We start from the raw sequence: 15,306 nt of genomic DNA on the forward strand, positions 1-15,306 counted from the left end.
ACACATGGACACTGACTTTGGGCAGTGCCGTCTCTTACCCTGATTAATGATTTCTTTATCTTTTTGGCTGTGCTCATTCCCAGTGTGTTGTTACGCTGCAGGCTGGATTTTTCAGTGTTTCGGTTTAAAGTTGCTGTGGTTGTGTTTCTGCTGATCCATCGCCTGCCTCCAAAGAGCTCAATAACCTGAGCCAGTGTTGGTCCTTCAAACTTGCCTTCCTCCTATATGAAACAAATACATTGAATTTTCTAGTGCAGCAACAGGTTTGGCACAACTGGTCTCTAGTGGTGAGTATGCTCCACCCACTTCAGCTCATCTTATCACCAGAGGGAGATAGTGGGGTAGCGGTAATGGTAATGTCATTGGGTTAGTAATCCAGAGACCTAGGTTAATGCTCTGGGCACATAGGTTCAAATCCCACCATGGCAGCTGGTGGAATTTAAACTCAATTAATTAAATCATCAATTATCATAAAAACTCACGTGCTTCACTAATATCTTTTAGGGAAGGAAATCTGCTGTCCTTGCCTGGTCTGGCCTACATATGACTTCAGGCCCACAGCAATGTGGTTGACTCTGAAATGTAAGCCACCTGGTTGAAGGGCAATTAGGAATAGGCAACAAATGCTGCCCTTCTCAGTGAAGCCCAAATCTCAAAGGATAAAATATTAGAAATAAAAAGAATCCTTCCATCCCTTTTTCCTCATGTACTAATCTAGCTTTCCCTTAATTTTCAATTTTCATGTTGCTCATATTACTTTGTAGTTTCACAAAGGCTAACCACAGGTAATTGTTCATAATTCCACCCCGCTGCTGACACTCACACAGAATTAAAGTTAACTTTCCTGATTTTACCCAATGACAGAACCAGAGTGTGACATCTTTATAGATTTCAAGTAACATTCCATATTAAGTCAAATAAATGAATAACCATTTTCAAACAGCTACAACTCCAATATCTTGCAGTTGATTTATCTGAATAATTGTTCCATACACACAAGTTTGGTACTGCTATCATAGATTTTTAAGTGGATTGCACATGACCCCCATGTGACACAGAGTAGAATTTGTAATGGTTCAATTTGCAGTAAAATTGTCATAAAACTAATCCTGTGTTTAGATTAGATTAGAGGACAATATTTAGATTATCACAGATTGCCTTTCACAATTGAGTCTGGCATGATTAAATCCCTCTTAAAATATTGGAAAAGGAGACTCCAGTCTTACTTTTGAAAAGAAGTTTAAAATAAAAATGGTGACTTGATCTGGAAAAATATCCCACATGTAGCTAATATCAATAGTGTGTGCAGCTGAACTTCAACTATTTATTATATTTACTCAAGTCTTTGAAGATTACAGCACGATCATATTGGGCTCATCCTCAGCTAAGGTAATGTAATTGTAACATGCAGTCCCTGTTGTAAGCACAACAAATAATGGCATTGACCTGCTGAAACTATGGAAGAAGAATTACAGAAACTCCTGTTGGGGAAATGTGTGAGACACTCTGGTCTTTTGCATCAGGGATCTGGGTTCAAATCCTACCCAAACTGCTAGGATGAAAGTCTCATCTGATTGCTTGATCTATATTTACTCATGTGATACTTGCGTTTTAAAGACCATCTTTCTCAGGAAATTTGCTAGCTAGTCTGTGTAGTCTCAATTTAGCTCTGTAAACTTAGACCTACTACAGCACAGGACTGCCACAAAGTGAGATTCTCAAAGACCAGAGGATGGCTGATGTAGTAAATGGAAAATGTATCACAATGATGCTGTAAAGGCTGCTCTTGTGAGACTGGCACTGAACACCTTTCTGAGATAGAGTAAAGCAAGCTTTATTTACAATGGGAAGTATTTGATGTTAAGGCTGGATGTTAAAAATGGGCGAGTTCAATTCGCCAGCACTGACAATGTTCACGTTGCTATGGGTACACACTTATCTATAAAAGGGAAAATCCTCTCCTCGACAGTAAACACTTAACCCTCATTACATCATTACAATGGAAGGAACAACTGCAAACAAAAATTTACAAATATACATACATCCTTTCAACATTGATTGACACAAACTTTATTTATCCCATTAGTATCTTAAACAACTCTAAGTTCCCTGCATGATGTTTCGTTTTGAAAAGCCTTCTTGTACGAAGCCACTTTTCATTAGCTCTTCCTCTAACATCAAGATCAGTTTCGTTTCTCCCCTCTGCACTACCTCTTGGGCCTTAATGATGCCATAGTAACCTGAACATTATCTGGTACTCCAAGTGTAGCCTAAACTGAACACCACAGTTCATGAGGATTTGAATTCAACTGATTTCATGGCTAGTTTATTTTCAGCTTCCCCTTTGGCAACTTCTGACCCACCCATTGAGCACACCTGGCTCCTGCTTTGGTTCTAAGGTGTAGTAATTTGCCTTTGACTGTAACAAATTTAAATCGCTTCTGATAAACCCAGTTGCGCTTTCTTTGTAATATCTTTGCTACTTCCTCTTTGCTACTTCCTCAGAGTTCATTGATCTTCTCTTTTTTTGGGCCGTCTTTGGAATTAACTTATTATTAGTCACGGACATTTGTGTATACCAGAAAAAGCAGAGATAGGTCTCTCAACTGCTCCACTCAATAACTCCCCTAATTTTAACTTTGCTATCTCCCCCTTAATTCTCTCCTCTTAGCTCATTACTATTTCACATCTGTTCTTTTTTCACCCACTGACTTCAGTTTGTGAAGGAGTTTCTTTTCAGTTAGTCGCAACGTGAGTTGAAAGCCCAACACCGGATGTTAAAATGACCAACCCTTTATCAGTTTTCTGTATGGTCAAATTCCCCTTTTCTTATAAGAACTTTGTCTCTTCACATCATAATACAAAGCTTTTGAAAGTTCAAAATAAAGGAATGCAAAAGATATTATGAAGAGTCAGATATCACACTGGTCAGAGCAGCTTCTTTACCTTCCAAATTCTATCACCATGAATAGTCTGAAAAACCAATCTCTGCCAGAGTGCAAAATTGAACACAATGCATTTAAGTTCAACATTCTTCGGTGATTAGAATTTTCTTTTATTTCTTTTTGTACATTTGATGCTGGGGCATCACAATCAATAAATGTACATACATATGCACATACGAATTAGAAGGATAAGGCTATTCGGCCCCTCGAGCCCGCTCCACCATTCAATAAAACCATAGCTGATCTGATTGTAACCTGACCTCCACAGTCCCTGCCCCTGATAACCTTTGACTCCTTACTCCCTTCCTAGTCAACAATCTATCTACCTCTGCTTAAAAATATTCATTGACCCTGCCTCCACTGCTCTCTGGGGAAGAGAGTTCCAAAGGTTTGCAACCCTCAGAGAAAAACATTGTTCTCATCTTTGTCTTAAATGGGAGACACCTTTTTTTCAAACTGTGTCCCCTAGTTCTAGTCTCTACCACAAGGAGAAACATCCTTTCAGAATCCACCCTGTCAAAATGTGTTGATAAAGAAAGATATTTTGGACTTCTAGTGTTAAAGTCTAGAACATTTATATATGAATGCAAAGTGAATTTGACAATATTAATGAACAAATGCTTCATGAATGATATTCCTTTATCCATTATTTAAAGTAAACAGACTAACACCAGCGTCATATGAATATGCTAAGTGTTTGTCCAACAGGAATTTCTAAGTCTACTTCATTGGGCATTGTTACAAAGATGAGAGACAGGTGATTGTTGTCCATGTACCTGATATAAGCTGACGTACTGCTTCCTCAACCACTGCAGTCTCTGGTCAGGAAACTTCTTCATTTTTCTCACAGCCGACATTAAATCCTGTAATCCATCATGCACCATCTTAGCAGTGTACTTGGGGGCCACAAAGTGCAGCAATCGGTTATCAGTTGTATGGACCCCATACAGCAGTGTCACACAATTGTCCTCCAGCGTCATATGGCACAGTTTGTTTTGTATGCATACAGTATTCAGATCAATTCCTGTATGTCCCATATAGACAGCTTTCACTGCAGACATGTCCAAGAAACCTTCCACAAGTCCATTTAGTGCTATGTGCCCATACAGCTGAAATTTGCTATTACAAAGGTCCACACTATTACCCAAAACCATGCTTTTTACCTTGGCGTTGGCAGGGCTGGCTGTAGGTGGTTTTGACCAGGTTAGAGTACAGTTGTCAGGTTGCAGTTTGAGAAAACATCGTGCTGAAAGGTGAGCCTCCTGGTCATAATGTATGACAGTGGCCCCTTGTAGGAGAAACTGATGGATGTCAGCTCTGATGGACAGCACATACCAAGGAATAAGTTCTGTCTCATGACAGAATGCCTTTTGCTGATCCTCTGCCCCACTCAGATCCCACTCACTGGTCTGCTCAAAGGAATCACTTTCTGAGTCAGACAGATCTCCAACAATGAACCTGCACAATTAAGGAGAAAAGAATTGAGAGTTGTATGATAATATTTTCCCTATAGTTTCCTTTGCTGCTTTTGATCAAGACTCTCACCAGCTCCTGCGACTGGGAATGGAGTCAGTGAGCTGTGGATTTCCAGTACAAGCACCACTTCATGCCTTGCTTACAGGGTCTAAAAACACAGCACTGGCAGTTGTTCCATATTCATTTTTTTAGGACACAGAGGCCACACAGGGTTATTATTTATTAAACAGCAATCAAGTTTCATAATTAGTTTATATATGGACGCAATTTAAAAATGCAATAATATAAAGAAGCAATGTTAAGTTTTTACTTGAAACCAGTCTGGCTTATTTTGTTACTTATTGTGTTATAAATACCAGCGATGGCAGGAAGACACACTGAACCTCACCATCCTCTCAAAATGACCTACAGCAACCTTTGTATTGTAAGTCACTTTCAGGACTGAACAGAACCAATTGCTTAAAACTGTTGAATCCACCAGACAAAATACTGAAACTGGAAGTTCTTAATCTAAACAGAATGACATGGAATAATATTTTAATTCAATTTTCAATTTTGGACCAGGTTTCACTCACACAGTCCATAAATCATTGATCTTTTCAGCTTACTCCTGTCATAGGCTTTATCTGAGATGCACATATAGGGTCAGATATTAGACCAGGGCCTCGACATGCTAGATCCAAGCTCAACATTGGAAGTTGCTGCTCCGCCTCCACCCGCCTCAAACAAGGAAAATTGTGTAGGTGGGGTGGGCTGTAGGTGGAAACTTACAACACCAGGATTCCTGCATTCCCAGCTTTGTAAATGCCAGTGATGGGATCAGTTGGCAAAACGTTCAGGAGGATGAGTCTCACTAGCCTCTGGAATATTGATTGTGGGCTTCCTTTTAGGGATATACTTTTGAAATATACCTTTTAGTCAGAAATTGTAATATGGTTACCACCAAATATGTACACCTGAAATCTCAAATGGGAAGATTGGCAGAATATCTGGAGAATTGATGTAAACACCCCTTAGCACCATCTCTCATGGTTTTGACCGATCACTACAGTTAATGGAAAGAGGCCAGAAGGACTCTGTGGGGATTATCCCCGTATAGTGGTCATAGATATTGCATCTTACACTTGTTCTTTCCTTCAAAATAAACATTAGAACACAGAAACATTAGAAACAGGAACGCCACGAGTCCCTCCAGCCATTCTTTTACTTATTCATTTACGGGATGTGGGCGTCACTGGCTGGGCCAGCATTTATTGCCCATCCCTAATTGCCCTTGAGAAGGTGGTCATGAGCTGCCTTCTTGAACCGCTGCAGTCCTTGTGGCGTAGGTACACCCACAGTGCTGTTAGGGAGGGAGATCCACTATTCAATTAGATCAATGCTGATCTGTACCTCAACTCCATTTTCCTTTCATAGGTAAAAGCATCAACGGATTTGGAACTAACAAAAATTTCAGTTTTCAAAGTTCTAATATGCCTAGCATCTACAGACTTTTAATAAGAACACAAGAAATAGAAGGAGTAGACCATTCAGCCCCTCAAGTCTTCTCTGCCATTCAGTGAGACTCATCTCCACTTCCCTCCTGCCTTTCCCAAAGGACTCCTTAGCAGATCAAAAATCTAACTCAGCCTTGAATATATTCCACGATGCAGCTTCCACTGCTCTCTGTGGAAGAGCATTCCAAAGACTAACAACCCTCAGAGAAGAAATTTCTCTCATCTCCACCTTAAATGGGAGACCTGTTATTTTTAACTTTGTCCCCTTCTAGATTCTCCAATGAATCTTGTCAGACCCCCTCAGAATCTTGTGTGTTTTAGTTAGATCACCTCTTGTTCTTCTAAACTCCAATGAGTATAGGCCCACGGGGGAGATGGTGGCGTTGTGGTATGGTCACTGGACTGGTTTTTCAGCAACCTGGGGTAATGCTCTGGGGACTCGGGTTCAAATCCCGCCATGGCAGATGGTGAAATTTGAATTCAATAAAAATCTGCAATTAAAAGTCAAATGATGACCACAAAGCCAAACCATTGTCAGAAAAACCCATCTGGTTCACTAATGCCCTTTCCTTTAGGGAAGGAAATCTGCCATCCTTACCTGATCTGGCCTACATGTGACTCCAGACCCACATCAATGTGGTTGATTTTTAAATGTCCTCTGAACAAGGACAATTAGGGATGGGCAATAAATGCTGGCCAGGCCAGTGATGCCCACATCCCATGAATGAATAAAAAAGAAAATCTGCTCAACCTTTCCTTTTTTGGGGGGAGAGGGTGATACAGCACAGGAAAAATCCATTTGGCCATCATACCCAAGCCAGCCTTTTGAAGAATGTCTACCCCCATTTGTGTGAAAATACCCTTTGTAGCATAGAAACTGCTGCCAGGGTCAGGAACCAAGGCCTTTCTGTGTCCTTGTTCATACTGAAGGCCCCAGTGCATATTCTGCTTTATGTGTCAATGAGAATGTTGTCTGCTGGGATTCAGCAATTTCAGATTACAGTTGGGCACTCCACACCTGGATCAACAGTTACACCAACTTGTCATATGCTTGAAGATCATTACTGCCAGTGCATTGAGTAGTTTTTTAAATCAGTGCTAATTTTGAGACTTCACCAATTTTGATTAAAAGCTGGTATGTCTCCTATGTAGGAATTCTGACTGTCTCTGACTTGTATTCCGCAATAATTTTCAATCCAACAGAATGTCTTCTCAAACCAAAGTAGATAGAAGCAACAATATTGAGTTTAGTTGGAATGTCATTGAGAGTGCATTCAAGCCTTGGTTTTAACTTGGGGCAACATGCAACAGGACTCGGAGCAGGCAGGGAGTGCACACTCTGGTGCTGGAAAGACTTTGTCTCCCTGGCTGCATTTCAATGCTGTAGGCAAGGTTCCTGCATGAATCTTGTGGTAATGGCTAATTTAGCAGATGGCACGGCTAGAATTTCAGGAGGTAGGAGGCAGCCACTGGGTTTGCCGTGAATGTTCCCCCCGCACTGAAGTGTGTGGTGATGAGAGGGTCGTGGGGGGCACTGTGGTCAGTGGAGGGAGGAAACAAAACGTGGGCCTTCCCTGCCCCAGATTTTCCTCTTCCTCTGGCCAGGAAACCCCATCACCAATTACCAGTGCCAGAGATCATTTCCACAAAATCTTAGCAACAGTCTCCTGTCACCTGAAACCTAGGAATTAAAATGGTGGCGGGCAGGAATGCGATACGTATGGGGAGTTAAATACTCCACTGCTATTTTAAACCTCCTCAATCCCCATATCTAGCGAGTGTGGGTGGTTAAAATCAAGGCTTCATTATGAGTACAACCAGCCCTTGGATATGGAAACACCACAAATTCAAATCCATGGCAGGTGGTTAAACAAGTCTGAAAACACTATTTCACACAAATTTGTTAGTTTTTTTTTTGTTTGCAGATGATGCGGAAAGGCAGAAGTTTAACTTACAACACTCGATTTGATTCTGAAGTTTTCTTCACTCTTGCTGTTGTGCTTCAGAAATAAAAGTATGGGAGAAGATAAGGTGCAAAAAGAGACCACTAGGATCTTGATGAAAGAAGAGTCAGTTAGACAGCCAATGAAGGTAAATAAGTGCAAGGTGAACAGCCGTTAAATAACAAATAATGCTAAACAGACAAAAAAACTATCAGAATTTTTTTAAAAAGCCTCTCAAGCATTTGGACAAGTATGTTTTACACTGGTCTCATTATCGGATGCCTGGATTCAATTTTTGTCCAGCTGCATATGATTCATAATCATTTGGCCAGAGGTATACGCAACATGAAATAATGCTTGTTCGGAATAGTTTAATGCTAATAGCCTTGCAGTCCAATGTCTTCATTTTCAAAGTTTTTGTCTGTGATCATGTTGTTGGACCAAACAAATTTCTGTTTTATTGCGTAAATCCTTAGTGACAGTCTGACATTTTTTTAATTTTCTCCCTTCCTTTGCAAAGAACCGTACTTGAATTTATACAGTGTCTTTCATGACTTTGGGACATTCCAAAGTGCTTTACAACCAATGAAGTACTTTTGAAGTATTACTGTTGTAACATAGGTAACTTAGTAGCCGAATTGCACACAGCAAGTTCCCACAAAAGCAATGAGGTAATGACCAGATCATCTGCTTTTCATGTTGGTTGAGGGATAAATATTGTCCAGGTAACCCCCAAAAAACATTCACTCCCTCGACCACTGACACACAGTGGCAGCTGTGTGTACAATCCACAAGATGCACTGCCTCACCAAGCCTCCTTAGGCAGCACCTTCCAAACTCACAACTGCTACCACATCTAGAAGGACAAGGGCAGCAGATACATGGAAACACCACCACCTGGAAATTCCCCGCCAAGTCACTCACCATCCCAACTTGGAAATGTATTGCTGTTCTTTCCCTGTCGCTGGGTCAAAATACTGGAACACCCTCCCTAACAGCACTGTGGGTGTACCTACTCAACAGGGACTCCAGCGGTTCAAGAAGGCAGCTCACCACCACCTTCTCAAGGGCAATTAGGGATGGGTAATAAATGCTGGCCTAGCCATCAAAGCCCATATCCCATGAATGAATTTTTAAAAATGGAGAACTTGTCTACTCTTCTTCAAAATAGTATCTAGGGATCTTTTATGTCCAGCTGAAAAGATAGTCAGGGCTTCAGTTTAATGTTTCACCCACATTATTCCCTTGGTACTGAGCTGAGTGCCAGCCTAGGGTTATGTGCTCAAGTCTCAGGAGTGGGAAATGAACCCAAAACCTACTGACTCAGAGGCAAGAGTGCGACCTGAGCCACAGGTGTAGCTCTGCATTAAGAGACAGAAGAGAAATGCTGTTACTTTTCAGCAGAAACACTCAAATACAAACAACTTAAAGACCAACAATATTAGCTTGCGATTTAAGAAATTAAAAATGCCCCAGTTATATACAAATTTAACTCAACATCAAGTATGCAGAATTCTGTTGGAATGGGTGACCTTCATTGACGTGTCAAAACTTATGAATATAAGAAATGGGAACAGAAGTAGGCCACTTGGCCTCTCAAGTCTGCTCCGCCATTCAATAAGATCATGGCTGACCTGTTTGCGTTTTGAATTCCTTATTCCCATCTACCCCCAATAACCTTAGAATCTACCTCCTTAAAAATATTCAATGACCCCGCTCCACCACCCTCAGAGAAAAAAAATTCTCCTCATCTCTGTCCTAAAAGGACGACTCCAAATTTTCAAACAGTGCCCTCTAGTTCTGGACTCACCCACAACCACCTTGTCAAGACCATTCAGGATCGTGTATACTTCAATCAAGCCACCCCTCGATCTTCTAAAATCCAGTGCAAACAAGCCCGGTCTATCTAACCTTTCCTCATTCCAGGTAGCAATCTTGAAGTATTTCAGGCTCAATAATCTAAATGCTAGATTTTATTCACCCATCAAACCCCCTTACTCCCAAAAAATGATACATGTTCTCAAGTTTTAAAAAAGGATGCAGGAAAGCCTAAATTTGCATTGGTTTAATACTTGCAGCAACCCAATTATTCTAATGCCAGTGGTAGCACTCTTATTTTAACACCAGTGGTGACTATGTTATTCTGAACCTTGAGTAATCCTGTTATTTTAAGCAGGTTGCTGCCTTCATAACAATTGGGCAAGTCCACCTGTGTATGAATGCATAGAAAATAACAAATGAGTTGCAGAATTGATGAGTTGGGCCAGAATATTGTTGGCTCAAACTAGGGTGTTTGTATATTCCTCGCATAGTTCTTGTCCCAGTGCCAGGTTAGAGAACTCTTGTCTCTGAAGGTTGTGGGTTCATGTCCAATGCCAGAGCTTTATGCTCAAAACCTAGGCTGACGTCAGTGCAGTACTGGGAGAGCGCTGCACTGACAGAAGTGCCATTCAGTTAGAACAGGTTCCATTCATTTGCCCTGATGAACATAAAAGTCCCAATGAGTGAGGGACTTAAGTATCTCTGACAGTTATCCCTGAAACAAATTGCGATACAATATGTTAGTTTTAATATCAAACTGGGTAACTTACAGCTGAAACATATCTACATGTTACTAACTTTTCCATTGTCATGCACTAGCAGAAATTTTCCAATTGGGTTGAGTGACAGATGCAGTTCCCCCACACTTTCAACAGTCCATTTGAAAAACTTCCAGAGTTCTCGGAACCAAATATGCAGAGCAAGCTCACTTATGGCATGCTGCCTATCCCTGGAAGGTCACTCAGTAGAAATCAGGGAGGGCTTGATGTTCCCTATGGTACTGCAGCTTTGCAAAAGCCCCTGAAATGGAACAAGCCCACTGAAGAGGCAAAATTACTTCTGGTTGCCCAAATAATCAGGATGGCAAAAAAAATAAAGGATGTGCAGAACTCCTTTGGCGGCAAAAATATTTCTGAAAACAGTAGATTGGTACAAACCCCCCCCCTCAAAGTAAAAACCTCACTTCAATGAAATAAAGCTGCCCCCCAATATCAATTTACCGTAACTCTACACATAGCATTAACATGTCCATACACCCAAACCCAAAGACCAAGTTCCCCAACCCTAACTCAGGATGTTTTTTTTTCCTGGCTCTACAAAACTTCTGCTTTAGTTCTGTTGGCATCACAGACTAATATCCCTATTGTGCCAACATTTATATGGATAGCGCTAGCCAAACCAGGCATGACCTGCTGGAATGGTAGTGCTGATAATGAAAACTTTTAAATGGAAAGTTTCAAGTGATGGGGCTGTGACTATTTCCTTTGGCAGCTTTTTCCATTGTGGGATTGTCCTTGGGGAGTACAAATGGTCTTTGTAGTTTGTGTTGATGGCTGCCTTGTGTTTTGCCATTGCCAAAGGGCACCAGGTATTTGTTCCTGTCAATTCCCACCAGTCTGTTCCTCCTTTGCTAGTGATTCCCATTCCAAATCTTTGATCAAGGGTGTGACATTGGTGCATTTCCTACACTACTAGAAGCAATAGGAAAGCTAAAGGGCGTGGCAATAAAGGTTGCCAGGAGTGATGGCAAACTGGGATGGAATGGTAGAATGGTGAGGTGGCTCAGCCCGAAAATCTTTGCAGAGCTTTGTGAGGTCCAACAGCCGATGAAAATTTACTGAGCAAATGAGACACCAGTACTATAAGTAACATGATTTGCTACATCATACTTTTATCTGTTGTTGGGTAGGGAAGTTGTTTGTTCTAGTTGTCTCATTGAGCTAAGCAGGAGTATTTCATTCATTGTAATGGATGTCATTAGGAAATTTTTCCAATACTTACTGATATTTGCCTCTGTCTTTGAAAGAGTTCTTCCGTGTAGTGCAACTATCACTGGTACCTTCTTCTCCTTCGTCGCACTCCAGGCTTCTGTTACAGCTTCGAATAGTCTGGAGAATGTTGTTTACTGTGGATTCTTTCTCAGTGTTGTTGAGTCCATCTTTTCCAAGCCGTTGAAAGAAATGGTCCTGGCCATTATAGTCTGCAACAAACTGGGAAAATCCCTTAGTGAGTGTCTACTGCTGATAACCCCAATGTCAAGTCCAGAGTAAATCTGGAAGTGACACCTGAGGAGGACTGGATGGCAGATAAAAACGAAATTCAGTTAGCAATCTCCCCATCAGTGGAGGTTAAAGCCTGGACCCCAAGTGTTTAGCAAATGTGCTGCTGCCTGTAAACAGTTTACATTCCATGTTTTATAAAATTTGCCATGAGAGGTCAGTGGAATCCTAATAGCCACACATAGCTTAAGAAAGTTACAGGTTACCAGTCTTATTCGGAATTAACCAGTTAGCCATACTGTTTATTACCACATGTAAGGAGCAAAAAGATATGGTAAACAAAAATTAAAACTACCATTCCAGTAATATCTCCCTTATCTTTCCTCCTGAAAATTTGGGCTAGAAGGTGGCAGAGACTGGTTAGAGGATGGGCAAGCTGGCAAATCCATGCTCGATATGCCAGTTGCCCAATCTTATAGCTGCCTCCGTGTAATTTTTCTGGAGGTGGCTTCTGAGAAAGGATGGCCACCTGCCCAGGAGTGGCAGACAGGTCATTATGCTCAGTAACGATCGAGGCATTTGCGAAATAGTCAAACAAGGATTTATTATTTTACCAGAGTTGTCAGAGCTCCACTCTGTGTCAGCCCCTCGTCCAAACAGATGAGGTACAGTGGAAGCCCTTGGCTGAAGTAGCAGACATTTAAAAATACATCTAAAAGGAGGAATCATTAAACAGAAGTTCATGCACATCCATTAAACTTTTGTTCTTGAAGAAGAGTTGCATGATTGAGATTGGTGACGGAGAGGGAGTGTCTTAATGTCTTTCACAAAGGTGTGGGGGAAGTTTGGCAGCTGAGTCTTATTCCCTGACTGTCTCTGATAATGGGGGCTACCTGCTCAGAGGTGAGTTTGGCGTAGTGGGGAGAAGCAGCACCCTCAGTCATAGAGGCACTCAAATGGTGCCCACAATTTCAGATGCTCGAGGGGCAGGAGGGGCCAGGAGGCGATAGTCATGGAATTGAGTGTACCACCGGAAGACCAGCTTCCTGAGCATGTTGGAGCAGCAGCATTTTGAAGGCAGATTTTGCTAAGTTATATGCACTGCTGGAGGACAACCTAATGCCTCAAAGTTCAGGGGGATACCCTATGCCAGTAGCTGTCAAGCTGACAATGACCTTGAGCTTTCTAGATTCAGGCTCTTTTTAGGAGTCAGCAGCTGGCTTCTGTAGATACTCGCAATCCCACAGCTGCAAATCTCAGGTGATGGATGCATTTTTTTAAGGGCATCTGACTGTGTTGCCTCCCACACAGATGTTGCCAGTCAAGAACAGAGGGCTGTGGGTTTTGCCACAATAGCAGGATTCCCTCAGGTGCAGGTTGTGATCAACTGTACCGATGTTGCCATCAAAGCTCCATCGTCACAGGCCGGAGCATTCATCCACAAGAAGGGTTTCCACTCAAACATGTTCAGGTGGTGTGCGTCCATTGTAAGCACTTACTTCAGGTTTGCACGAGGTTTCGTGGCAGCAGTCATGGCTCATTCATTCTGAGGCAGTCACAGGTGCTGCAGCTGTTCATCCCATTGGTCAGCCTCTGGGATGGCTCCTGGCGGACAAGGGGTAACCAGTGAAGAGATGGCGACTGACCCCTGTGTGAAACCCCGCAACTGAAGCATAGGAGCAATATAGCCATGTCAACATAAGGGCCATCATTGAGCAAGCCATTGGTCTGCTGAAGATGCCAGTGCCTTGACCAGTCAGGGTGGGGTAAACCTGCAGTACATCCCCTCAAAGGTTTCCCACATTAGTGTGGTCTGCTGCACTTTGCACAACATGGCTGTCCAGAGAGGACTGGAACTGGAGGAGGTCTACAAGGAAGAATGAACTGCATCATCAGAGTAGGAGGATTTCAAGGAGGATCAACTGGAGGCATGCCAAAGCAACCCAGAGATCAGATTCATGAGGAGACATATTGACCATGATGACAGCAAAGCCAGGGATGCCCTGATCCAGGAACCCTTCTCCTGAGTATGGCAGATTCCCCAATGGAAGACTCTAAATTGGACTGTCGGCTTATACATAGCAGCCCCTCTCCAGATCGAGTACAAGGACATATCCACTTCTCATAGGGTTTAGCACTCATAATGCATGAGTCATCTACAGGGGCACATAGCCACATGGCATTGACAGACCTCACACATAGTCAGAGCCACAACAAACAACATGACAAATATGACTTTTTGAACCCAGCCATTTTACTCAAATTAAAGTGCATGAATTTAACAAAAGCTTTAACAAATGCTAACACCTCTCTCTGCCCTCCTGCAAGAGCTCCTGCATGGTGCTCCCCCTGTGGCTGGAGCAGATGTGGAGGCAGTTGTCTGAGAAGATAGCCTGGTGGCTGAGATGCCCATAACATCCTTTCTCGGGGTCGCTGGGTGCATAATGGCACCACGACAGGCTGCACCAGCTGCACTTGTGCCAGGACAGCCTCAGACATAGGGGCATGAGGCTTATCATGCGTCTGAGTAAGAGGAATGCAGCAGCTGGCTTCAGATGGGGATCCATTGGGCAGTGGCATTATACAATCTGTTCAGGAGAGTCTGCTCCTCCTGCACCCAGCGGACTGCCGCCTATGACTGTCCCTGAGGGTGGCCATTCTTTCAATGGAGGAGCTCTTGCATTCATATGCCTGAGACATTGCAGTGCTTTTGTCATGAATAGACTCTTTCTTTGTCACCGCAAGGGACCAGACTTCCTCAGGAAGGATCGATGGCCACACATCTCCCATTGCTGTTTCATTAATACCCACTGTGTACATGGCCTCCTCTTCCATGAGCATCAAGATTGTCAGGTTGGTCCCTCCACCCTCTGAACGACTCTTCTTACAGGCATTGTATGTTTATTTCTCCTGCAATGTGAAGATGGAGAGGTCCTACGCTGAATCTTCCCTTTTGCCCATCTTAATCCAATATCAGAAGTGATGCTCCTGTCATTGCATTTGCCTAGAGCTTAATTACTATCTCTCAAACTAACATTGCTTTGCACCCTTCCCTCAGGTAAGGGTTGGCAATGGGCAATAATCTCCTGTCATGAGGCTGTCCTGCTCAGCGATGTGCCATCTCTATAAGATACTCATGGCTGACAGCTTGGTTTTGGTTCATACTCACCTTGCCAGGAAGTAGAGGATCATTAAAGCACTTCTTGGATGGGGCCTAAGTCCTGTTAATCACACTGCGGCTGCTGACCTCTCTGGCGACCTCTAGCCATGCCTCCTTTGTTTGGCTGGCAGGCCTTTTCCTGCTGCTCTCTGGAAACAATATGGTCAGCGTGGCTCAGACCGCCTCTATCGTCACCTCCAGGGAGCACTGACCAGCCTTGGGACTGTCCTGCCATGTCACTACCCT

At 42.7% G+C, this 15,306-nt stretch overlaps 1 protein-coding gene across 5 annotated transcripts in view; it reads right to left on the bottom strand.

The window, feature by feature from the left end:
- Positions 1 to 15,306, bottom strand: part of plce1 (phospholipase C, epsilon 1) — a 418,731-nt gene that overhangs the window by 80,154 nt on the left and 323,271 nt on the right. For 4 of the 5 annotated variants that reach the window (XM_041209226.1, XM_041209229.1, XM_041209227.1 and 1 more), the window contains 4 exons: positions 11,683 to 11,891; positions 7,873 to 7,917; positions 3,722 to 4,403; positions 39 to 221 (listed from right to left, as the gene is read on the bottom strand). In XM_041209226.1, the coding sequence (XP_041065160.1) occupies positions 39 to 221; positions 3,722 to 4,403; positions 7,873 to 7,917; positions 11,683 to 11,891 (1,119 nt within the window). The remainder of the gene's footprint in view (positions 1 to 38; positions 222 to 3,721; positions 4,404 to 7,872; positions 7,918 to 11,682; positions 11,892 to 15,306) is intronic. The other variant, XM_041209228.1, reaches the window with a different exon arrangement.

This window comes from Carcharodon carcharias, chromosome 17 (assembly GCF_017639515.1).
Source record: "Carcharodon carcharias isolate sCarCar2 chromosome 17, sCarCar2.pri, whole genome shotgun sequence".
NCBI lineage: Eukaryota > Metazoa > Chordata > Chondrichthyes > Lamniformes > Lamnidae > Carcharodon > Carcharodon carcharias.